Below are 25,109 nucleotides of genomic sequence, written 5' to 3'. Positions count from 1 at the left end.
TCCCTTTAAGAGGCCAGAAATGCGCAGCCCTGTGGATCCTCTTCTGTGCTCCTCCCCTGTCCGCGCGGCGAATGGTTCGTGCCGGCCTATATTAACCCGAGATCTTCCTCTCGGACGGCAATGATGTGAGGCGGGCGAGCCGGCCACCGCGCCTACGACCACAGAGGGCGCGCTGCAGACCGCCGAGAACCCCGAAGCGGAGTCGGACACCCCCGGAGGGAAGCGATGAGGTAGCGGCAGTCCCCGGAGCTGACGATGCGCGCGTCCTGCCCTCGGAGCCCCGCGCTACCCTGGCCAAGCCGGCCGAGCGCGAGTCCCCGGCGTCCCCTCGGAGCGAGGATGCAGTGAGCTGCGGGACTGCTGTGCCTGGCCCTCCGCGGCCAGCCGGACCACTCGGACCGCACTTGGGGCAAGCTGCTCATTCCGGGACCAGCCCATACGAGGGGCTCGCCCTCTCCGGCACCCACTTGAGGGTGGGGAGCACCGGCTCCTGGGCGCACTGCTGTAGTTTCCGCGGCTCCTGGCCCTGGCCCAAGACTTGTGTGTGTGTGTGTCACGTTCGCTGAAGAAGAGTTCCTGCTTATTTTCTCACCACCCCGGGTGCTTTGGCTGAGTCCCCTCTTCTATTTATTTGCACGCACTCATATGTTTTTTTTTTTTTCCTAAAATAATTTCCGCTCCGCTCTCTCTCATTTTGTTGCTTGTCTGAGACTTTTGTCCTGGTCCTTCTCATCCAGGCGTCTGTAATATATTCTCTCTCTCTCTCTCTCTCTCTCTCTCTCTCTCTCTCTCTCTCTCTCTCTCTCTCTCGTGTGTATGCCTTTCTTGCACACTCGAAGCTGAATATATATATATTTTTTTCTTTCTAAGATTCTACCCCACCCGCTGCGGGGTTCTCAAGCACTATCTGGCCTCTCCTCCTTCCTCCATCTCCCTGTCCCAGCTGTGCTCCCAGCTGGAGTTTTATTTTCCGGGCTTGCCCGGGCCAAGCGCAACCAGGGCTGGTGGCCCTGCGGGGCTCGCACCCCGCTCTCGGCCGCCGCCGCCCAGCCGCTCCCGGGCGTCCTCCGGAGATGCTGCCGTGGAAGAAGCACAAGTTCGAGCTGCTGGCCGAGGCGCCGCCGCGGCAGGCGTCCAAGCCTAAGGGCTACGCTGTGAGCCTGCACTACTCCGCGCTCAGCTCCTTGGCGAGGGCCTGCCCGGAAGGGGCGCTCAGCCGGGTGGGCAGCATGTTCCGCTCCAAGCGCAAGAAGCTGCACATTACTAGCGAGGACCCCACTTACACCGTGCTCTACCTGGGTAATGCTACCACCATCCAGGCGCGCGGCGACGGTTGCACGGACCTAGCGGTGGGCAAGATCTGGAGTAAGAGTGAGGCAGGCCGTCAAGGCACGAAGATGAAGCTGACGGTGAGCGCGCAAGGCATCCGCATGGTGCACGCGGAGGAGCGAGCGCTGCGGAGACCTGGCCATCTCTACCTGCTGCACCGCGTCACCTACTGTGTGGCAGACGCTCGGCTGCCCAAAGTCTTCGCCTGGGTGTACCGGCATGAGCTGAAGCACAAGGCGGTAATGCTACGTTGCCACGCGGTGCTGGTGTCCAAGCCGGAGAAGGCTCAGGCTATGGCCCTGCTGCTCTACCAGACGTCAGCCAACGCTCTGGCAGAGTTTAAACGTCTCAAGCGGCGGGACGATGCGCGTCACCAGCAGCAGGAGCTGGTGGGTGCACACACCATCCCGCTAGTGCCGCTGCGTAAGCTGCTCTTGCACGGACCTTGCTGTTACAAGCCGCCAGTGGAGCGCAGCCGCAGCGCTCCCAAGCTAGGCTCTATCACCGAGGACCTGCTCGGGGAACAGCAGGAGGAGGAGCTGCAGGAGGAGGAAGAAGAAGAGGAGCACCTCGAGGGCTGCCTGGAGGAGGACGAGGAAGAGGACCGTGTGGGGGTTGGGGATCCAGCAGAGGAAGAGGCTGAGGCGCAGAGGGCGCTGGTGGTGGCTATGCACTTGGAATGTGGGGACTTGCTGGACCCGCTGGAGAATGGCCACGAGGAGGCGTTGGGCGACAGCGGGGTCTCGCTGGGCCCCAGCTCTGGGACCTCACCTCCTCTGCCAGGCTGTGACTCCGACATGAAGGCCCAGCTGTCGCAGCTTATTAGTGACCTGGGCGACCTTAGCTTTGGCAATGATGTGCGCACCCTGGAGTCCGATTTAAGGGTGACACGGCTGCTGTCGGGCGAGAGCACGGGCAGTGAGAGCTCCATCGAGGGCGGAGGCCTGGATGCCACCCCTGCCACCTACGGCAACCCGTCGGGGTCAGGCCCTGCTGACAGCACTAGCCTAGACGACTCCCACTCCGGCTAAGCTCCCAGAAAACTTCTCCGTGCGCCTAGCACCCCACAGTGACTCCCCAGCCATAGTTCTGTTTCCCCTAACCTCCAGGAAAGCAGGACAGGGAAAATTGTGCACCTGAGGTCCAGACCTGAGTTTGGAGTTCCCGGGGGCTGCTTCTCTCCCGTTGTGTGCCCCAGCACTTTTGACTCGGAGGTGGTTCAGGTTGTGAGTAGGGAGATGTGGAAGGAGAGAGCACTAAGAACGAAAGATAGACGGGCCCTCTGGGGTGGGCGAGGGTGCGGAGGGAAAACTGGCCGAGGTTGGAAAAGGCCAAGGGCGGGCTGGAGGTGCCCAGCAGCCAGTTTCCTGTTTGTGAGGCAGCTGGGGCTTGGGAAGGAGGGGTAACTTCCTCTCCAGACCCCCTGACTGGGAGGCCTCTGTCTGTCATCAATATCTCATTAACAAAGTCACTCTCATAATAACGGAGGCTTAAATGGCACTAGCCTACCTGCCCCTAGTTCTTTTGGATTTGAGAGCTTGGGCTGTTTACCTCAGACTCAAAAACTCTTGAAAGTATGCCAAATTTCTCAAATAACTGTACTCGGGGTAGGGGTGGGGGCAGGGTATGAAAGTTGTGTTTTGTTTACAGTTAAAGACATCTAATATCTAAAAAAAAAAAAAAGAAAAAGAAATTTTCCTTTAGAAATATACGCCTTCCTCCTGTCCCAAAGAGCGTACTCCATGATGCTGTGTAAAATATTTTTGCACCTTTGTGAAGTATTTTTGACTTTTTTTTGTACATAACTGTGTTCTCAGAGCCGAATGTTTATATATCTTTTGCTGTGCAAAAGACAGCTGTAAAATGTTGTTCAGTTGTACATACGGAAATGTGTATAAAACATTTTGTTATTTTTTGAGCAGCATTGTTTTGGTTCTGTTTGCATGTCCGTGGGGTGAGAATAAAGAGGAAAAGCTGTCAGAGCAGCCCCCCCTGGAAATGCTGCCGAAGGTGAGGTGGTAGGGGGGTGCCTCCACCCTTAGTGGTTCTCATGGGACTTGGAGAGGGGGAAGGTGAAACCATTTTTGGATCAGACAGTCGGGGTGTTATGTCTGGGGCCACTCTTCTGCATCTTTCATGTTCTCATTGTGTGTGTGGGGGGGTTTGTTTGTTTGTTGTTTTAGAGACAGGGACTCACTCTGCAACTCTGACTGGCCGGGAACTCCATAATACAGACCAAGCTGACTTTGAACTCAGAGATCTACTTGCCTCTGCTTCCCAAGTGTTGGGATCAAAGATGTGAGCCACTATGCTGGCGTATGGTTTTTTTTTTTTACTTCAAGTTAATTTTTGGAGAGATCAGAGTAAACTCAATTGCCTACGCTCTTTAGATGGGTATGGTTGTTTTCTGAGTGACTCGCCATGTGCTTTTTTTTTTTTAACCGCCTCCTGTGGGTCGGCTTAATGATGAAGTACAAGCATAATATATAATCTTTTTCCTCTGCAGATTGCCATGGTGCTTTGGAGACCGACTAGCACCCTAAAGGGGACTCTGTGGAGTGGGGCTTGCTTTGTTTTTCTCTGGGTGGTGGTGGTGGAGCGGGGCAGGGAAGCAAATAGAAAAGCTGTAGGTTCCAGATGCCCAGGAGTGAGTCATAGTGCAGGTGGAGTTGGAGGAGACAACTCCAACAGTCTGTTTCCTTCTCTTGCAGCCCAGCCTGCCCAGTGGGAACCCATCAGGGAACAGGGCAGAGGAGCTAGCTGTTGGCTTGGTGTGGGTGTGTGTACTGCGGGATGCTCAGGCTTGCTGTATTTGTTTCTGTCGTGAACTCCAACCACATGTCTCTAGCCGGGCTACACCCAATCAGCTGGAAGTGGTAATACAATGCTGTCCAAGCTCCCTTCTGCCAATCCTTCCTCCCTTTGCCCTTCCGGGCCTCTTTTCCTGTGTTGCCGAATTGGATCTCTCTCTGGCCTTCCCCGGTGTCCTGAGGCCACTTTGCTTTGTTTTCTTCATAAATATGCTCTGAACAGCTCGGCCCAAGGAGCCCAAGGAGACTGGAATGCACTGGAATCAGAGAGGAAGGGAGGGGGGAATTTCTTTCTAATTAATGGGAGTGGTTCAGCAATAAGGCTAGCTTTGGAAAAGCAGAGCCAAGAGGTGGGGGTGGGGAATATTTTTTAAATACTCAGTGTTTCTTAAGGCCACAGGCTACACCTTTTAGTCTTCTGTTCTGATTTGGTAGAGTCCTCATCCCTCCCTCAGTATACCTCAGACGTGTATCATCGGATGACATTTTTACATGTCCAGGTAGAGGTCAGGAAAGACACACCCCACCCAGCTGTGGCCTTTCATGTCAACACCCCCAGCAGGTAGCTGCGTGGGCCATTGTTCTTCTGTCCAACAGCGTTCACATTTCTGATTATTTTCACATTGCCAGCTTCCTCTGCCTAATGAAACCGCTGAAGGCGTAAGACAGTGGAGGTGATTCGGCTACTGCTTAGGGAGCGGGGCCTTTCACTGTTAGCCAGACTACCTGCCAGGTTTGGCTCTCATCAGTGATGAATGTAGATACGACAAAGACATTTAAGCCAATGCCACCAATAAGTACAAGGCAATTATCTCTTTAAAGTTTGATTTTTTTTCCCCCTTCTTATTTGATTTGTGAATAGCAGGGAGGGGGTGGTCTGAGGAGTATGAAAAAAATGCAGAGGGAAAAAGAACCAGCTCCCTTCCTCCGAAGCCTTGCTCTTGCCTTACTCTTTCTCTTCTTGGCTTTTTGGCTTTGGCCACGGCTCCTCAGGGCTCTCGGCTGATGTAATTCTAGAAGAGATGTGAAGTGATACATGAGTCACCTCTCGCCGCATCTCCGTCTTCCAGGGATGATATCATTAGAGACAGGAGAAATGTCTCGAATGAAAACACAATAAACCTTCATTTATTTCTGGTTCCTGGGGGGTGCTAGATTGGTGAGACACAAGCCAACTCAGACCACGGGGTGATAAAGACATCCCAGAGAGGCCTGAAGTCTGGTTCAGTCATCCAGTTGACTTCTTCCTTCTTGCAAGGTGAGGCGCCTGTTTCTCCTGCACGTAGGCAGCCCAGTGGTGTTCAAAATGCGGCAAGACGCCTTGCATTCTTTTGCAGCCTGAGTCACACGCTCCAAGTCCAACCGTGCAGGCCTGACTGAGTGAAACTCGAGTGACTTCTGGAGGCAGGAGAGCTTGTCTGAGATGTGGCCGCTGAGTCCCTGGAGCAGAGTTTATCATCTTCCTCCAGTGCAAACATCCCATGTTGGTGTCTGTCCTGTGCTGTGTGTGTTGAGGGAGCGTGAGAGAGGAGTGGGATGTTGTGTTATAAAATAAACGATAGCATGACAGACACTCTCAACTAGGATGGTTTCAGAGAACACCCACCCCCACCCACCCATCCCCACACATAGGTCTCCTTAAAAAAAAATCTCTCGCTGCACTCCCACCCCAGAAGCTGAGTGGCTCTAAACAAACTAGAAAGCCTCTGTTAGGAGCCCATTTCCTTCCCAGGGGACACAGCTGTGTTTGGGGGTTCTGCTGTCAAAGGAGAACAAACTGTTGGGAAGAATCTGTCCACTCTTGGCACCACACTGGAGATTTCAAACTCTCACAGGAGTCATCAAAGATCACGAGAAACATAAAAATTCGATTAGGGAGTGAGTTGCCCTGTTTCCTAACAGGATTTGGGAATTTAATCGGCAGGCCTTTCCCCTCGGTGTGCCTTGCATCAGTAGACCCATCGACTGCTGTCAGGGATTGTGTGACAGAGCTGGATGGTGGGCGTGGACGGCAGGAGCCAGGGGCCGCATGGGATGCTTGGGAAACTACTCCCCGCTGAAGGCAGGTGGGGGCCAGGGCACACTGTGCTCGCTGCTCCTGGCTCTTGTGTAGGCGGCCACATCTGGATCTGGTTTTACTGTGAGGCAGGGCCTTTCCTGTTCCTGTCGGCTCTCCTCTGTTCATAGCCCAAAGGTCCCTGCCACCATACCCTTCTGCAAGTTCTGAGGTGACCCAACTTGAGCAGCCATGGCTAGTCACCATTTTGGTGGTTTGGATAGCTAGGTGGCAGCTGTTCTGTCCTCTGCCTTGGGGTATTCAGTGTCACCAATGAAAGTCTTTATTTCTAACCCCTGTGGACAGCGATCCTTCCAACAGTCTTCATTTCTTTCTTTCTTTTCTTTTCTTTTCTTTTCTTTTCTTTTCTTTCTTTCTTTTTTTTTTATTTATTTATTTATTTTTTTTTTTGATTTTTCAAGACAGGGTTTCTCCATTTTGGTGCCTGTCCTGGATCTCGCTCTGTAGACCAGGCTGGCCTCGAACTCACAGAGATCCACCTGGCTCTGCCTCCCAAGTGCCCCAAGTGCTGGGATTAAAGGCGTGTGCCACCACCGCCGGCTTCAGGCTCCATTTCTAACTCCCTCTTCATCTCTCTCCTATCCCACTTCTTCTGGGAATACATCATTGCCCCTGCACACCTAGTTTCTACCGATACAATCTGCACCCAGTCATGACTTCCTTCTCCATCTTTCCACAACACGCTCAGAAATTCAGTTACCCAAAAGCAGAATAAAACTCCCATGGGAATGTTATAGCACGGCAAGCACGTTGCTATCAATCATCTCCACTCGTGAAACTGTAAGGCCCTCTCTGTGATCCTGCCCCCACATTTAAGATATGAAGAAAGTGGAATGTGAAGGGTTTGTTTGTCCTGGCCAAACCCACACAGGAAGGTCCCCAGGGTCCAAGCACTAAGTCAAAGTTGCTTTCATCAGCTTCTGGCTACCCGGAACTGGAAGCTTCCCCACCCTTCAAGTATGATAGATACTCGATGATGAATGTTTATGATGTTGGTGAGCATCCCACCATGATATGCGAACGAATATGAACAAGATGCACAGAGCAGAGGGGAGAGAGTTCAAGTACCTGTTTTCCTGAGAAGAATACTGCTGGTGGGTGGGTGGGTGGGTGGGTGGCAGGCAGTCCCCAGAGCAGCTTGATCTGTTCTTCTACCCTTGAGATCTGGTCTAGCCAGACCCCACCCTAGAAGAGCAGGTCTAAGGCAAGAGTGAGGAGTTCTTCCCATTGCATCACAGTTATTAATCATCTGTATCCTTCCTTCTGGGCAGAATTCAAGGTCAACCCTGTGTCTTGGGCATCTCGGATTGACTCTGCAGAGCACAGAGGTTTGCATCTAGTAGGTACTCAGAAAATACTCTGAGGGAGGGAAGAAGTCTGTCCACTCCAGGCTAATAGTAGAGTTGGAAAAATCTCAAGGTCACCACCCAGGTGGAGGAATCTAGTTTTGAGGTCCTGTGTTGGGTGAGGTGGGAAGTTGGTTCAGTTTCTCACTTCTACTTGATCTTCAGTTCCCAGGATTTTTCTTGTACCTTCCTCAGCCTTCTAGGGAGAGGTGATTCTGGCTTAGAGGAAGGTGGTTCATTTGGAATTGGCTTTGCAAAAAAAATAAAAAAATAAAAAATGGTATCTTGCTTCTACTCATTCTAGAGCTCAAATCGTCACCTAAGATCACTTAGTAAATAAGACCAGTCTCCTGAATGCAGGTCTTAGACTCTGCAAACATAGGATATGATTACATTAATGTGGAAGCCGCTGAGTTTCTGCCTGAGGAAATTCACCAAAGCCTGCGCATGCCATCAAGGACCACCAGTGCATCTGATAGCAGAGTGCTCTGGTCACAGCAGAATCTGAGACCCACCTCAGGCAAGTCTACAAGGAACTGACAATCTTGGTGACGCTTCCCTCTAACATCAGGCAGAGGCTGATGTTAGATAATCAGGAGAGACTCTTCAGGATCCATATCGATTTCCAACTCTCCACCCCCAACAATATAGTTTGTCCTGGCTGGGATTCCAGGGTGAGCCAATCATGGCTGACAAGGTCTTAGGCTCACTTCCAGGGTCCTCTGTCCTTTCTAATTCTGAGAGCCGTACAGACCCTTGGACTCTTAAGTGTTCTGCCCAGATTAGAACCCCCAAAGAGACCACTGGAGACCAAGGATATCCAGAATGCAACAGCAAGGTTTACTTCTTATACATGCTAGCAGGGAGCCCTTGTCCACAGCGCCCGGCTAATCGAGGCACGGAGAAGAGTTCCTCTTTCTTGGGGAGGTTAGCTTTTGAAGGCAAAAACCACAAAATTCTTCAGAGAGGAGAGGGTTAGTACAGGTCCATCCTTGATTGGTCCAGTTTTCCTGAGCTTGGACTTTATCTTATTTTAGTTTGCTCTGTCAGGAGTTTTACAGCCCATCTCCAAAATCTGGTCATGTTATCTCAGGGAGGGGGTGTCTCATGGTTAGTCCCCACCAGACAGTCTGACTTTGTACTTTTAAAACTTCTAACTTCACCCTGTCTGGGAATGGGCAACTGACTCGGTTCTGACTATTTTAAGATGTCCCTTTCCTCAGCTCTCCGGGCCTTAGGAGAAACTGGGGTGGGGGTCTCTCATAAGCTTTCTATTTTATAAATGGAGAAACTGAGACCAAGAGGATTTTTCAACACATCACAAGAAGCTCAGAACAGAGCCCACATTAGGACTCAGGGGGCAATTTCACCCTCAAGATTTCACCTCTTTCCAAGATGTCTTACAATTCTCTTCTAGAACCCTGTAGCAGTAATGAGGGAGTTCCATAGCCTTGGGAATAAGTGCCAGCTGCATGTATCAGAGATAAGGGATATCCTGGATATCCCCCCCGCCCTGCCACCCACAAACACAACTGCTAAAGTACCCAATTTGGTCTCCTTAGGCTTAGTGGATATCCTGGATTCTTTCTTAATAATAAGGGGATTTCAGGAACCAGGATGGGGGAACATTAGTGGGTAGTAAGGAACTATCTGGGGGCATGGAGTACTTCTCATAACATTACAGATATTCTCCTAATACCAGATGCCGCATTCCTAAAGGTATCAATCTTGCATTGAATTCCTGCCTAGAGAAAGAGAAAGTGATGTTTCCAAGGTCACGTGAGTTCAAAGAGAGAGGGTGTGTAGGGTCACCAGGTCCTGCATCAGCACATTTTCGGTTCTGTGTTCCAGGCCAGGCCTTGCAAATGATTCCCAGACATCACCTACAGATCAAGAAAACCATGAACAGTTAGCCACAGCTGCTGCTGATGTCTTCTCCTGAGGCTTCCCCTGAAAGGAAACTCATCTTTTGTAGACCAACTCTTCTCTGGGGTCCTGAATCCTAGGGACAACCAGACATCTGATTTCTACTAGAGGAACACAGCTCTTTGGAAAAGCCTCTGCTTCCTAGACAAAAGCACACCTGCTTGTCTGGAAGAGATTTACAGACACACCACATCATGTGTGGCCCAACCTTTCTCACATCTGAGGTAGTTGGTCAGTGAAGGACCTGGCAGAACGCTTGACCAGTCAGCCCCTTTAGACATGTTCACGCCAATGAGATTACATGACTTTAATCATGTGCCCTAAGTCTTCCTTTCCATTCCTATGATCCAGATCCTAGCAAATGTCCAAGGTTGGGACATCAGGCACAGGACTGGGAGACTGGGGTGTCTGAGACGGGTGTTCCTGTGGGCAAGGCTGTAAGGTAAAGCTGAAGGGGAGATGAGCTTTTCATCTAGTTCTAGCCCTGGCTTTACTCAGAGCAGCTCTTTTGCCCTGGGCAAATTTCCTTTGGGGTCAGCTCTTTCTGTGGGATGGAAATAGTAAAACCTGACAGAATACTCTCCCGATTGCTTTTGGGCTGGGAACCTAACCAGTGGATGAGGAAATGCTGGATGAAATGCATGTAGGGAAGGGATGGTTGTTGCTGCAATAGTCAGGTAAAATGGCAGTTGGCTGGAGAGCCTCAATGGGGCTCCTGCAGACCACACATGTCCACAGACAGGGACGGTTTCCATGGACTGTGTTCCAGTGCCCAAGGAGGCAGATGTGAAAATGAGGACACAATGAATTAAGAGCAGGAAACTGTAGGTGAGTATTAACATGGCACAGGAAAATTTGTGGCTAACATCCCTACCAAAATGTTAGGTGTCCACATGGCTCTGTGCCATCTCTATACCATTCTCTTCCATCAGCTGTGGCAGAGGAGTGTACCACCGCCCTGTGTTCTCTGGATAAATTTGTATTTGGTCCATGTAATGGAGGGCATTATGTCAGCATCTGATTATTGCTCCAGATCAATATTGCTGGTGTGATTAATGCTCTACACACACACACACACACACACACACACACACACACACACACACACTCCTCCCATACATATTTGCCTCTTAAACAGACGTCTTTGAAATGCACACAGACAGATTCTCCTAAAGCAATTCTGCAGAGAGAGACAGTCTTTTAGAAGGGTGGAGGGTCTGAGGTTTTTCTCAGAGGCGTTATATATTGGAAAAGAGTACACAAAGGCCCTTTTAGGATTCTTCTGTGAAGATAAAACAGTGGTGTATGTCTGTGTGTGTGCACACATGCACATGTACAAGCATACAGGCATGCCTGTCCACATACATGTGCGTGCCCTTTGGGTGGGCATGGCTGGAACGATGCTTAGAACACAAGCTGTGCTGCACACTCCAGCTGTTGTGGTTGGCTTCGGTATGAAATGGACAGTGAGAACTCAGGGCAACGAGAGCACCATGCTGGTCCTCCCAGATTCCTGCCAAGAAAAACTTCAGATCACATCACCCTTTCCTGTCCATTATGCTCTCAATTTCTGGGTTTTTATTTTGTTTTGTTTTTAATATTTGAGCTAATCAAAAATCACAAGTTCCCTTTGGGAATGCTTTATATTGCCAAAGACCATGACTCAAAGAAGCATTGGCTCGTCAGACTTGCCACAGATTGCAGCTTGTTCAAAGCAGCCCTGGCATGTACCCGATGCCCTCCCATAATTATAGTGAAAGCTCTTTCCAGTCTCAAAATGATAATACTGCCCACCTGCCACCTCGGCAGTTCTCATTGTTTTTGGTTCTCTCCCTCTCTGAAAGCACACTTGTAATACGCCAAGCATATGATACCACTCCAACATGAAAGGTATAACCAAGGAGAGGGGTGGGAGAGAGAGGAAGCAGTGAGGGGAGGGAGTAGTGGTGGTAATGGCAAAGGGGAGAAAGACACTTGCTGCCAAGCCTGGCTACCAGAGAGGTTTTATCTTTGTTTTTATTTTGTTTTGTTTTCAGATAGAGTCTTATGTATCTCAGGCTGGCCTTAAACTTCCATGTAGTTGAAGATGACCTTGGACTTCTGTTCTTCTTAGCTGCACCTCTAAAGTGTTGGGATTATGGGCATGTAGGCATGGTTTATGTTGTGCTGTGGATTGAGTCCAGGGCTTTGTGCTTAGTTAGTAGGTAAGCTCAGTACCACTGAGGTATTTCTCAATACTGAGGTATTACTAAAAAAAAAAAAAATTTTTTTTGAGACAGAATTTCATGTAGCTCAGGTTAGCCTTGAACTCAGTGTGTAGTTGAAGATGGCCACTTCTGAGTGCTGTAATTACAGGTATGGGCCACCATGCTATGTTGATGCAGTACTGGAGATCAATAGGGATGCACACTAGGCAAATTCTCTTCTAGCCAAGTTCTTTACCCTCTAGTGCTAGCTAAGGTCTTCTCCAGAAGAACGCTATTTTCTCTCCCTCCACTTTGGTCCACTTTTTCATCCATAAATCTGGCATCTATAAAGAAAGAGTAAGACAGACCTAATGAAATAGGTTAAATAATACTAGATACATTAACAAGTTGCATACTTTTACTGGCTTGATATCATGAATACTTATGTTTCATTAAGTGACATTAAATACAAAGAGTTCTGGTTGCCAGGGAGTCAGTCATTCAGGAATCCAGGCTCCTTCTACATCGTGGCTCTGCCACTTCCTAGAGCAAGACTCTAGTTTTTGTTTATGAAGTTTTGTTAAAACACAGTCATAAGCCAGGCAGTGGTGGCGCACACCTTTAATCCCAACACTCGGGAGGCAGAGGCAGGCGGATTTCTGTGAGTTTGAGACCAGCCTGATCTACAGACAGAGTTCCAGGACAGGCACCAAAACTACATAGAGAAACCCTGTCTCAAAAAACAAAAACAAAAACAAAGAAACAACAAAAACAAAAACACTCCCCCCCCAAAAAAACGTTCCTTTCATGAGTTGTCTTAGATGTTCTCATTGTTGTTTTAGTGACAGAAGGTGGACTCCCACAACTGTGCAGCCCACAAACCTGAAGTGTTTGCTGCCCTACGCTTTACATAAAAAGATTCTGATGGCTACTCTAAGTCACAAGAGCTCTTCCCTCCACATCCAGGCCGAGAGGGTCCTATAGTGGTCACGGCCATTTACAAGGCCCAAATAAGTCAAGTCTGGAGTGATGCACATAGCTTCAGCCCACATTTCCGTGGCCAGAGCCCAGAATGGAGTTGTACCTGTCAATGCAAAGGTCTGTGTTCTTTAGAAGAAAAGGGCAAGTGTCTTGGTTTGGTTTTCTACTGCTGTGGTAAAGACCATGACCAAAAGCAATTTGGGGGTGAAAAAGTTCATTTCATTGTACAGCTCAGTCCACTGTGAAGGGAAGGCTGGACAGGAACTCAGAGCAGGGAACTGGAGGCAGGAACTGGAAACAAAAACAAACAGACAAAACCCAAGCAGGACAGAAAGGGATGTGGAGGAGAGAGAGACAGAGTCTACAACGTGCTGAAAGGGGGCCATGGCTGGTCATTCTAAGTCTGTTCATTTGCTGCGCATTTGAATCTTCAAAGATGAGACTTTCATCAGCCCAAATATTAAAAATTCTCTTCCTGGGGCTGGGAAGATGGCTCATTTGGTAAAGCGTTTGCTAAGCAAGCATGGGGACCTCAGTTTGGATCCTCCCCAACACCCATGTAAAAAGCCGGGCATGGTCTCCTGTTTATAAAGCCCTAGCACAGTGTTGGGGTATGAGGAAGTGGCGGGTGGAGCTAGGGAGATAATATGCTTTAGGAATACTTTGATTTAGCATGGCATTTTTCAATATATTATGATATCCTAAAAGGATATCTGGGAAATTGACTGATGAGAGGATTTACATTATTCTCTTTTGGTAACTTTAATGATGAATCTGTTAATAGTTGAAATTAAGGTGTCATTGTCGAGGAAAAAGAAGACAGGAAGAAAGGGAGAAAAGAATAAAGAAAGCCAAGGAAACAAGCTGGGTGAACGCACCACCCCGAGGGGAAGCAGGCCAGCAATTCAGAGGCTGTTTGCAGCCCCCTCTGCATGTCCCAGGTGGTACAATTCTGAGGTGTCCAACTCATGATCATTTGTAAACAGGGAGAATTGTGGCATTGTTCAATTCAAAGGAAACCATGAATAGAAGCTGTATCTCATGGAATCATCAGGCTAAGGCTGCGACTCAGCATGGTGGAGGGGAGCAGAGGATGGCAGCGAGGGATTCTGACAGCTGCTGCCTTCCCTGACTGTTTCATTCAATTCCTGCTCCAACTACAATGTCCCAAGACAAAGTGTTTCCTTGGGACTTGTGATATTAAAGGCTGGATCCTGCAGTCAGCGACCCTCACATCCATACCCCAGTCCTGAGGAAGTCACTTTTCTGTGTGCACGGCATATTTGACCCAACACAGCAATGCTCTCAGCTAATTTCTATCCAATGTTCATAGCCATCCAGTGAGTCACACAGCCAGGGGAGTATTCATAACTCAGCTTTTAGGTAAAAGATTTAGGGAGCAAAGAATGGAGAAGAGCAGAAAGGACAAGATGGCCCATACTGCACACAGCAAAGCGCTGCCGACCAGATGTGAGCATCTCATTGTAAGAGAATAAACCATGGCAGAGCCAGGCTTGGAGTCCAAGACTCCTGATTCTAAGTGTTCAATTAGGGCAAAATGGCTCAGGCCAGAGGGAATGGCCAAGAAGCACTGGGAAGATGGGTAGACAGGAAGGAGAATATAGTGAGGATGGCAGCTGGAAAGTACAAGGGGGTGGGTGGGGTTGGGGCCGTGCTTCTAGTATGAGACTGCCATCGAAGTGCCCGAATAAAAAAAGACTTGCAATTACAGGAGAAGTGGGTTGAGGACTCTCCCAGCTGCACGGCCCAGATGTTAATTAAACCTAGGAGAGGTCATTATGGCTCTCTGTTGGCCTGAGCTGAGGGACGTGGACAGAGACAGCAGGTTAAGGGCTTGCCCACGTAGTTGTTAGGTGTTATTATTTCTGGAATTTAAGAGGCACCTCACGTGGGGCTTGGGGACACAGCTGAGGGGAAAGAGGCCACACTAAGAGCTAGTCATCTCGGACATTCCTTACTCCTCCCTCAGGGTTAGTGCAGGGCCTGCCCAGGCTCTGGGCATTTACCCTGTGGCTCCGCTGAGGCTCATGACTTATGCCCCTAGGTTGGAGTCCCCTCCAGCCAGACCCAGTGGTCCAAGTGTGGACAGCAAAGACCACAGGCACCCTGAACGGCTGCATGCAAGTGACTCAGGATAGAAAATCACAGTGATAGCCAAGTATTAGGCACACAGTAGGGTGTGGGCACCCCAATCTGAACAGTCACTGGCCCAAATAGGGGCCTGGCTTGGGTCCTCTGCTGAGCTAAGTGTTATTTCTTCAGTAGCTGGATCATGGGTACGTGTGAATGTAGGCGGGGAAAGGTTCACGGAGGAAACGTGGTAGCCTGGTGACACCATGGGGAAGCCTGGGCTACTGGCTGTTTTCTGACAAATATGGAATCATTCGCTATTATGCTAATTAGTAAGGCTGTCCTGGGAGATGGCAGGCAAGAGAAATGCACATCTTCATCTGTAAATTAATTTAGAAACATCAAGGACTTTGTGCTAGATATTGTTAATGGGGTTTAGTTCACAAAACGTCTGTGAGCTTTGCTTTCATACCATGTTCCAGAAGGTTGTATTTCAAATACAAAGAGGTTCCTGGGCTGCCAGTCGGTGGTGGCCCTGACTAACTCTGTCTGTGATGGAGACAAAAGTAAGTCATGCTTTTTCATTTAAGGTCTCCCATCAGTAGAAGATTCCACATCACTACAAGACAGATATGTCACCCGTGGTTTGGTTACCTGCCCATCTGATTCCGTCCACCTGTGTAGATCAAATACCTGTAATGTTAATGAAAAGTGAGTTGCTCAGGGATCGATCTTGTGTTCTAGGCATCAAATGGTACTCCTGAAATAGGAACCACACTTCCATTATCACCCGAAAAAGCTGCCCCTGGGTCTCTGCTCCTCTATGAAGCAAGACATAGAGGGGCTCATTCTACAGCTTCAGCATAGAGGCATGGTGGGCCATCATTTTAGGTAAAAGCCACGCAATGATTTGATTATATCGTCTCTGGCTTCAGTCACTCTGGGTATAGTGACGCTCAAGGACACCGCAAAGATTTCCTGATCATATTTTTATTGTGCTTGGAGACACAAGGATACAGGCTTCTGGGCAGTGTATGGCCATGATCTCCAAGATCAAAGTGAGACCTGTCTCACTTCTGAATCTTGACCTTGCTTTTGAACAGCTGAATAATAACAACGATAAAGAGGCTTTGAAACACGACGGTGGCCTAGTTACGTTCTACCTGGGAAAGGCAAACAGGCATGAGTTACTTTAATTCCCTTCAGCACATTTGTTAACAGGCTGACTGAACATTCAGGACAAGCCTTAGAATAAACATGCATGCCTGGATTTAAATGGCCAGTCCTTAGTATAGAACTCGGGGAATGAAAGGGGAATCATAAAACTACAGACACAGGCCCAGCTTGTGGTCTGTCCGCAGCTTACTCAGTCAAGGTTTAGCTCCTGTTGCTGCTTCTTTGATTCTGGCTCTGAGACAAGACCTTACTGGACAACCCAGGCTGGCTTAGAACTCACTATGCAGCTTGGGCTCTAGGGCTTCATGACTCAGCCTCCTTGCCACTAAGATAGCTGGCCTTTGATTCCTGAGTGGGTTCAGCCATGGAAAGAACACCCACTTCAGAGGACATGACTTTGGTATATTCTTGTTTCTCTCTTAAATTGACATTCACCACGATGTCTATAATCATGGTAAAATTGACTCAGATAACCCAGGAATATCCATAAAACAATATTAGTATACTGTTTTACTTATAATAACTAATAAAGCATAGTTACATTTTACCACGGTATTTTTATTTCCATTATCTCATTTGAATGTAAACAGACTTTTGAAATGGGTAGAAGTTAATTTTTAAATTTACTATTATTATTATCATTATTATTATTTTGAGACAAGGACTTGCTATGAAGACCAGGGTGAACTTGAACTTTTGGCAATTGTCCTGCCTCTGCCTAGCGTCAGGAATATAGCTGTGAGCCACCACACCTGGCTTTGGACAGAGATAATTATTCTCATTTACAAGTTAGGAAATTAAGGCTCAGAGAGGGACTATTGGCTTAGGGTCACAGTGTCGGAGGTAGTGATGACCTTCTTTCTGGCCACAGTTCCTTTTTTTTTTTTTTTCTGATAGAGCAGCTAGCTCAGTCCTTAGTAAGTGGACCAGAACAAACAGGCCAAAGGCATTTTCTTGCAGTTGAGATCCAAACCGTGGTCTATTTAATCAGTTCCGATGTTATTGGGGAGAGAGAACTGACTACCCTCCACGCTCTGGGGGAAGGTCTGGACCACAGCCTTTAACAAGAGCTGGTTTGGAGCCCATAATTATCCAATTTAAAGCACTATAAGAGGCATAGAACCTCCAGGATGAAACTTTAACTACTGATAGCAGGCCATTCACTCTGGGGAGAAATACAGAGAAACTGGATAAGGGGGAGAGGTGATGGTTCTAGGAGCCTGAGCCATGCAGAGGGTTCTAGATGGGCTTCTGTCCCTTAGTGCCCCCTTTCACATCCTCATCTCAGCCACCCACATCTCTCTCTGCCTCCCTAGGCAGGAGAGGACATTGACTACTTCATTTCCATGACCTCGCCCCACAGTCCTCCACTTACACAACTCTGCCCTTTCTAGATCCAAATAGGTTCTCCTATTGCCAGGGCACGGTGCCAGGCATGGAAGAATAGGAGACTCATCAAAGCGTCTTGCCTGCCTGTGGCTTTGGGAAGGGAAAACCAGATGTATCCAGAACCAGCCAGGAATCCCCACGGTAAGTATTCCATCAATGAAACTGAGCCCCCTGTACCACATCATTAAACAAGGAAACAGAGGGATCGGGGAAGTGATACTTAGCAGGGAAGAGGACGATGGTGACAGATCCAGAGAAGGGATTTGTGACTGGGAATAAGGCATGTCCAGCCATAGGAATGTCGTGGGGATACAAACTGAAGCATGGCTGATCGGAGAGATGTGCTGGGATTAAGTGGTGTGTGTGTGTGTGTGTGTGTGTGTGTGTGTAAGAGAGGAGTATACAGGGGTTGGGTCATCAAGAGCTCATATATTCAATAAATTTGATAGTTTCATTGACTTCCTCGGGCTTAGATGAGTCTCAGAATGAATGGTGCTGTGCCACGAGGTGATGGCGGGGTATGTGCCCGTGGGACTGTGGAAGAGGGACTGGAGTGAAGAGGATCTGGAGAGAAGGAGGAGAGCCTCTTGCAATAGTTAGGTAACGATGAAGAAGGCTGAGGCTGCAGGAGAGATACTGTGGGTGAGAGGACACATCCCAAGGGTATTGCATACCAGCCATGCAGGCAAGAGGAAGAGAGAGGTGTTGGAAACAGAAGTGTAAGAACAGACACGCTTCTTTCCCCATTCAGGGATGCGAGGTTGGCAGCTGATCAAATCATTAATGGTGGGAGGAGTAACAACACAGAAATAAAGAACCGTTTTTCCCTCACGCTGGCAGGTTTGTGTCAACTTGATACAGGCTCGAGCCGCTTTGGAAGAGGCAGCCTCCACTGAGAAAGTGTTCCTACCAGATGGTCAAGCCTGTGGTACATTTTCCTGATTGATGACTGAGGTGGGTGCTGCCACCCCTGGGTAGGTGGTCCTGGGTGCTATAAGAAGGCAGACTGATTAAGCCATGAGGAGCAAGCCAGTAAGCAGCACCCCTCCATGGCCTCTGCATTAACTCCTGCCTCCAGGTTCCTGAGGTCCTGCTGTAATTTCCCTCAGTGATGGACTGCAGTGTAGAACTACAAGCTGAAATAAACCCTTTCCTTCCCAAGTTCCTTATGTCATGGACTATAATGTAATGATGAAAACCTTGACTGAGATACCCCCTCACAGAGAGCTGGTCAATACACCTCTAACAGCACACCTCCACCAGCTACTTGAAGTTGTTCCTACCATGGATTGTTCAGAGGGCAGTGTCTTAATGCTTAAGAGGCATGAAGTGGACCTGGGACAGGAATAGATGAGTGAAGAAGATGGATGGGGTGGGGTAGGGGAAGGTATTGCTAGTGAACTAACCAGTGTGTGCAAAGGCACACCTTTTGAGATATCTTGGCATGGAACAGGGATCATAAGTGATACTCAACAACATTCGAGAGCTGTTACCAGGGACCTAAATCAGGTCCTTATGGTTTGATAGGCTACATGCACAAATGAAGTACTCTTTGGATACTTGCATGGCCCGGGGGCATCATGAAAGAGCTTTCATGAACCAGGAGTCGATTTTTAGGCAGGGCATCCTCTGAACCTTGAGAATGACTCTCAAGTAGACCTAGATTGTTATTTAGCAGGGGGAGAAACTGAGTTCCAGAGAATGTGTTGAAGATTTTCTGAAGATCGCATTTCCAGTTAGAGACCTAGGTCATTAGTTGAAGTTGGAACTGTGATGAATTTTCTCCCATTACAATGAACAGACAAATAAATAAACAGCCGCAACAACAACAAACAGCTGAAAATCTTTCAAATAGCTAAGCCGACTGTCTAGATATTTACTGTCTCAAGACCTCTGTCAGTCAGAAATTCAGAAATGACTTATCCACGTGGACACGGTTTGGGATCTCAAAGTGCCAGCTGGGACCACGATCATCTGAGTGAGGGCGGTAGGCTTGTTTCCAATGGAGCTTGCTTGTATGATTGGCAAATTCATGCTGGCTGAGGGATGCTGCCACTGCCTATTGTTGGGGCTGCTGGAGTGTCCTCACGACCAGACAACTGGCTCCCCACGAGTGATAATCCAAGGGAGATTAAGACAGACGGAATCTTTAATGCCTCTCATGGCCTAGCTTCAGAAGACGTTTATCAGCATTTCCATGGTGCCAAAATGATTACACAGGTTGGTAGTTAGTTAGTACAGGAGATCATCAGGCACCATCTTCGGGGTTAGCTCTCACACAACCCAACGCAGGCAATGAGTTAAAATCAAGTGACTCCAGAAGTCAGAGGACATGGCTCTGCTGGTTGGTAGGAAGGGATCCTGTCAAAGGCTCGGCTTTTTCATCTATAAAAATGAGCGGTCGCCCTTGCCTGGTTGGCTGTAGTGGGTGGTGATAGAAGAGTCAGCTGTAGAGTAAAGTGTAGTCAGAACTCCCTATCTGCAATTCCATCCAATCACAGATTGAAAAAAAAAATCAGAAAAAAGTGCCTGTATTAAAGATGTCTACATTTTTCCTATATTAGTCTATTAACAACACAACAGCTGTTTATATAGAATTGACATTTGTAGTGGGTATTATAGGTTTCCTAGAGACGACTTAAAGCATCTGAGATGTAGGTTTGCTTACATGCAAATATGATGCCGTTTCATACAAGAGCACCTGGGGATTTGGGTACCCAGAAAGGAGCAGGCTAGAACCATTTCCCTCAGATCTGGAGGGATGACTGTCCAGATCCTAATTATATTGTCTGTGGTTTAAAAAAAAAAAAACGAGTAAGACAGAGTACCCCAAATTTGTACTTATTTGTGCTTCAGCGAAGCACCAAGACCTCTGGTCCTCCTGGGAAGGCAGCTGGAGCATGCCGGGCTTAGACTGAGTCTCTCCAGACTGGAAGCTTGGTTCTCCTACTTACCAACAGAAGAACTTGGACTAGATACTATGTCCCTTTTCTGCCTCAGTTTCCTGGCCCATTCCCATGGAAACGATGGCAGTCTCCAGTTCCTAGGGCTGTAAGGATTCGATTAGGAAGGGCAGGTGAAGCGCTGATAAAGGCACTCAGTGACGCTCGACTGCTTGATGTAAATAACAGCTTTTACTGCAGTGTGGCCACGAAGTCTGGAAACCTAGATATTATACTGCCGTGCATCGTAATGTGATATCAATAAACCATTTATTATACTTCAGCCTGTATTTCTAGACTTGGTAGCCTGCATCAGTGCCCTGTTCTTGGATGCCCAAGCGCTTCCCTGTGCCCTTTAGCTGTGCCTGTAATCCGGTTGGCTGATCTGGGATGAAATCCCAAGCCCTCATTAGAGAGGTGAAGACCTTCATTATACTAATTAATGTTGGCCCAGCCCTGAAGCTTCCCCAGATATGAGGCGCTGTTAATGCTGTTCTCAAGCACATTGCTCATCCTACTGGGGCCTTTTATTACACAGACCCACAGGACAGAACAGATGCCACCATGCTACTAAGTTGGTTTTGTGAACCCTAGTAGCCAACCACATAATGGCGTAGATATACCTTACCCCAAAGGAACCAGGGTAGCAGACATCACATGAAGTGTTAGGATAAACTGGGAAAAGAATGCTCCAGAGAGGGAAGGCTTGGGGGTTGTACAGATATACCCCACATTAAGAAACATAACTCTGAGCCTGGCAGTGGTGGCGCACGCCGTTAATCCCAGCACTCAGGGGGCAGAGGCAGGTGGATCTCTGAGTTCGAGGCCAGCCTAGTCTACAGAGCGAGTTCCAGGACAATCAGTGTTACTCAGAGAAACCCTTCCTTGCTGAACAAAACACAAAGAAATATAACTCTAAGCACCTAAAACTCTGGGCCTAGAAAATGATAGCTTGGGTGATGTTAAAATTACACTTTGAAACAACTCTTTCCACATAGCTTACCAGAAGTTTCTATAAATACACAGCTCTCAGGATTGTTTTTGTTTGTTTGTTTCGCCTTCTTTGATGAATCTGACTCAGATCTTTCTGGAGAGTATCCATTACTCAGGATGTTTTTTTTCCAAAATGTGCTATGACACAAACCCCACGGAGGGTTACTGGCATTACATTAAAACAGGTTTAGTGACCAAGTGAGCTTGGGAAACACTGGGTTGAGCACAGTTAAACAAGTTTCTTTTTTGCAAGCCTCTCGGGAGCTTTCAATGCTGATACACCTTCTAGTCCCTTATGAGTGTGATGAAATCTGTTCCCCAGATTTAGTTGAGTTGACCCATAAACCTTGTGGGGGGCATATTTCAGATGATGTAGTTGCTGGAAAACAGATACAAGAAAACACAGATTTAATAATGTGAAACCTACTTTCTCATTAGCCTACGACATCCACTTATTTCTGGCAGCACCACATCCCTGAGAAGTGTGCACCCAGCCCCATTCATGTGGTCCCCGAGGGAGCTGGTGTTTTTTCTTCTATTTCTTGTGTGGGTTTGTGGGTGTGTTCATATGTGTGTGGGTGTGTTCTAACTATTCTTTATCAATAAAAAATCAGGAGTCAAATATCAGGGTAAGAACCTGAATGATCAGAGAGTCAGCGGAGAAGCGACCAGTGACCTCCTATCTCTTCTGTTCCTCCAAAAGGACTGAGATCCTCTCTCCTGCCTTACTACTTCCTGTCTCTGTCCTCAGTCCTCCAAAACCTCTATGGTTAATTTTGGTCAGCTAGTGGCTAGCTCTGCCCTCTGATTCAAAGCAAGTTTTATTGTCAGAATGTGACCAAAATGTCACACACCATGTGGATGCACATGTGTGCCCGTGGAGGCATATTCCTCAACTGTCTTCTGTGATATCCTTTGGGGCAGGATCTCTTAAACCCAGAGCTAGCCACTATGGCAGGCTAAGCTTTCTCTGAAGGTTCCATCTCTGCCTTCTAAGGCTGAAAGTCCAAGGTGGGACCACTTGGCAGTTATGCGAGTTTGGGGGATCTGAACTCTGGTCCTCTTGATTGAGCAGCAAGCCCTTAAATAGCCAAGTCATCTCCCCAACCCAGAGCTAATGTTTTTGATGCCCTACCCTTGACTCAAACTACCTTCTCGTTACTCTTCAGTGGTGAGTTCAGACCTGGGTTGGGCTATTAAGTCCTTTGTCTGGATTTTAAAATTGGCAACCAGTAATTCTCTCATGGCTTAAGCTGTAAAATACAGCACATTGTTATACTTTTGACCATCCCCATTCTGCATTGAGGCTGGGAGTCCCAACAGGCGGAGAAGAGTCCAAATGTGGTGGACTGCCTGGCTCTAGCTGTTCTGCACGCCTACCTTCATCCTCACCCCTATGCAGTTTGGACAAGATCCCCCATGCTACTTGGAGTTTTGTCTGTGGATCAAGGCTGTTTCCCCAAACTGAGACCCACACCATTAAGATGTCAAAGGCATTTTATTTTTCTAGCAACGTGTTCCTTTTTTATCAAAGTCCTGGATCACAATGGATCTGAGTACTAACAGTACTTAAAAACTTGTCTTTCAGCACCAACAGTGGAGAGATAGTTTTATGAGATGCTCAAGCAGGCCTGATGTACAGGCAATGTTCTGCTCTACTGTGCCAGCGGGTGCTATTCATACAGAATGGATGGTTTTCACACACTTCAATTGTGCAGTATACAATCTTCCCAAAGTAGCCTCATCCCTAGAAGCTTCCAGAAAAAAAAGTGGTTTTTTTTTCCCTGCTTAAATTTGCTACTACCATTTTGATTGTCATTATTGGTCAACCTGAAGAATGCAAGGCAATATACCATCTACTGTCCCAGTGGCCTGTTTCAACTCTCCTTACTGGAAGAGTCCCATTGTGCAGGCTGCCTTTCCCACAGTGTGAGTCGTCTATTTTGCTGTCCTGTTTGTTCTCATGGAAGGAAGCAGCTTCATGCAAAGAGCTTGGGAGGAAGCCAAGCATTTTTCTCCAGGAGTGAGCCAACATCTAAAGGTTTCCTCTCCACATCTGAGCCACAGTGTAAAGAGGTCTCACAATTTGCTGCTGGGTGGAAGTGGGTCAGCCATCGATCCTTGTCCTGTTTTACTACTGTGATAACATATTGAACAAAAAGAACTTGGGAAGGAAAGGGTGTATTCCACCTTACAAGTTACAGTTCATCATGGAAGCTTGTCAGTGCAGGATCTCATGGCAGGAACCTGGAGGCAGGAACTGAAGCTGATCCATGGAGGAACGCTGCTCACTGGCTTGCTTCCCACGGCATGTTTCACAACTAAGACAGGCAGAGCAGTGGCCTGTTTTAGATGGGGCCTGGTAGGTCTGAGTTCTGTGGTTTGACTTATCTACTTTCATAATATAATAACATAGATGGTTTTAATTTATGGCTCTATCTCCAGGAGACCTGGGTCAGATCTGGCTGATCCACACAGATAAGCACACAAAGCCTCCTTATCCCTGAGGGCCTGAGCCGATCAGCCTCATGCCAGTGGGCAGCGGTTTCTGACCACACCCTGGACTCCAGAAGTGACCACACCTGAGGAGTACCTGTGATGGCAGGGACCAGGAAAGACACTAACAATGGCATGAGTCTGGGGCTCACTGCTACAGTGCCCAGAATACAGCAATTCCACTGCTAGGTACAGAACCAGAATACATAATACACATATGAATATTCATTCTGACATCATTTATTACAGTAAGAAACTGGCAAGACACTGGAAAAATTTTGTGTTTGTCAAAAGGAGACTGTATACGTAAATTTCGATATTTTTATATAGTAGAATGCATAAGTGAACTGGCATTGGCAGGGATAGGTTCCAGATCAAGACTTGGGCAAAAAAACTAAGTTAAGCAGTAAGTAAGTAGCAGTTTGATTTCATTAATATTACTTATTACATAATATTTCATATTAATATACTCTTTCTTACACAAATACATTATTTTCATTTATTATATATGAATTTCCACTAGGCTTACAGTTTTCACTTATTAATATATGAATTTTTACCAGGCTTACAGGATGACTCCATTAAGTTAAAAACACTATTACTATTGATTATTTATGGGTCTCTACAGTGGCAGTACCTGTAAACTGTCATGCATGTAAACAGCTGAATTTCTGAGAGCTGTTTCCTTTCAGGATAGAGGAAGGGAGAGACAACAAGGAACTGGTCCCCTTCAGGGAGCTTGAACCTGGACTGAAGAAGAGGGGAAGCCAGCCCAGGACCTGTCAGCATCCACTTCTCTTTGCTTCCTATGACGCAACATGACCAGCTGGTTCAGGCTCCTGCCGCCATGCCTCCCTCATCCTGATGGACGGGCTGCACCCTGGAACTGAAGGCTTCAGCCCAGGACTGCCTGCAGGTGTCCTCAGCCCTTTCCTGTGACCTTTTTGGGGGTTTTAGTCCTTCTTCAGGACTTGTGTCACACAGCACAGGTTCATGCTTACCACCTGCAGAAGATGGGGGATCTCCTGGCCTAGAAATCCCAACTTTTGTTTGAACTTTCTCAAGCTCACCCAGATGCTCAGTTCCCAGAAGCCTCTGCGTTCTGGATTTTATTTTGCATTTACTGATCTTCTCCAGTCTTTTGGCTAGCACCAAAATTCTGAGAAACTCTAAACTGAGTTGTCTCCCTGGTGTCCTTGCCTGGCATTGGCATCAGAAGAGCCACCTAGTAACCCAGCTAGCCAATAGAAATGACTCGAGGCTATCACACTCCTCTCAAAGCTGCCTTTCCTCCCCTGGTAAAGGGGAACCACAGTTCTACCTCTTCAGGTTGATCATGACATCAGGTTTGACATCATGGCTGCAGA

General features: G+C 47.8%; 1 protein-coding gene across 1 annotated transcript; it reads left to right on the top strand.

Moving 5' to 3' along the window:
- The first annotated feature begins 801 nt into the window (after window positions 1–801).
- On the top strand, window positions 802–3,250 carry Fam43a (family with sequence similarity 43 member A). The gene has a single exon (XM_059277316.1). It carries the CDS (start codon window positions 1,074–1,076, stop codon window positions 2,358–2,360), a length of 1,287 nt encoding a protein of 428 aa, XP_059133299.1. The 5' UTR covers window positions 802–1,073; the 3' UTR covers window positions 2,361–3,250.
- Window positions 3,251–25,109: the final 21,859 nt, after the last annotated feature.

The sequence above is a fragment of the Peromyscus eremicus genome, chromosome 12, assembly GCF_949786415.1.
Source record: "Peromyscus eremicus chromosome 12, PerEre_H2_v1, whole genome shotgun sequence".
Lineage (NCBI taxonomy): Eukaryota > Metazoa > Chordata > Mammalia > Rodentia > Cricetidae > Peromyscus > Peromyscus eremicus.
The sequence above is the reverse complement of the archived record's forward strand: the minus strand, read 5'-3'. Positions and strand labels throughout refer to the sequence as shown.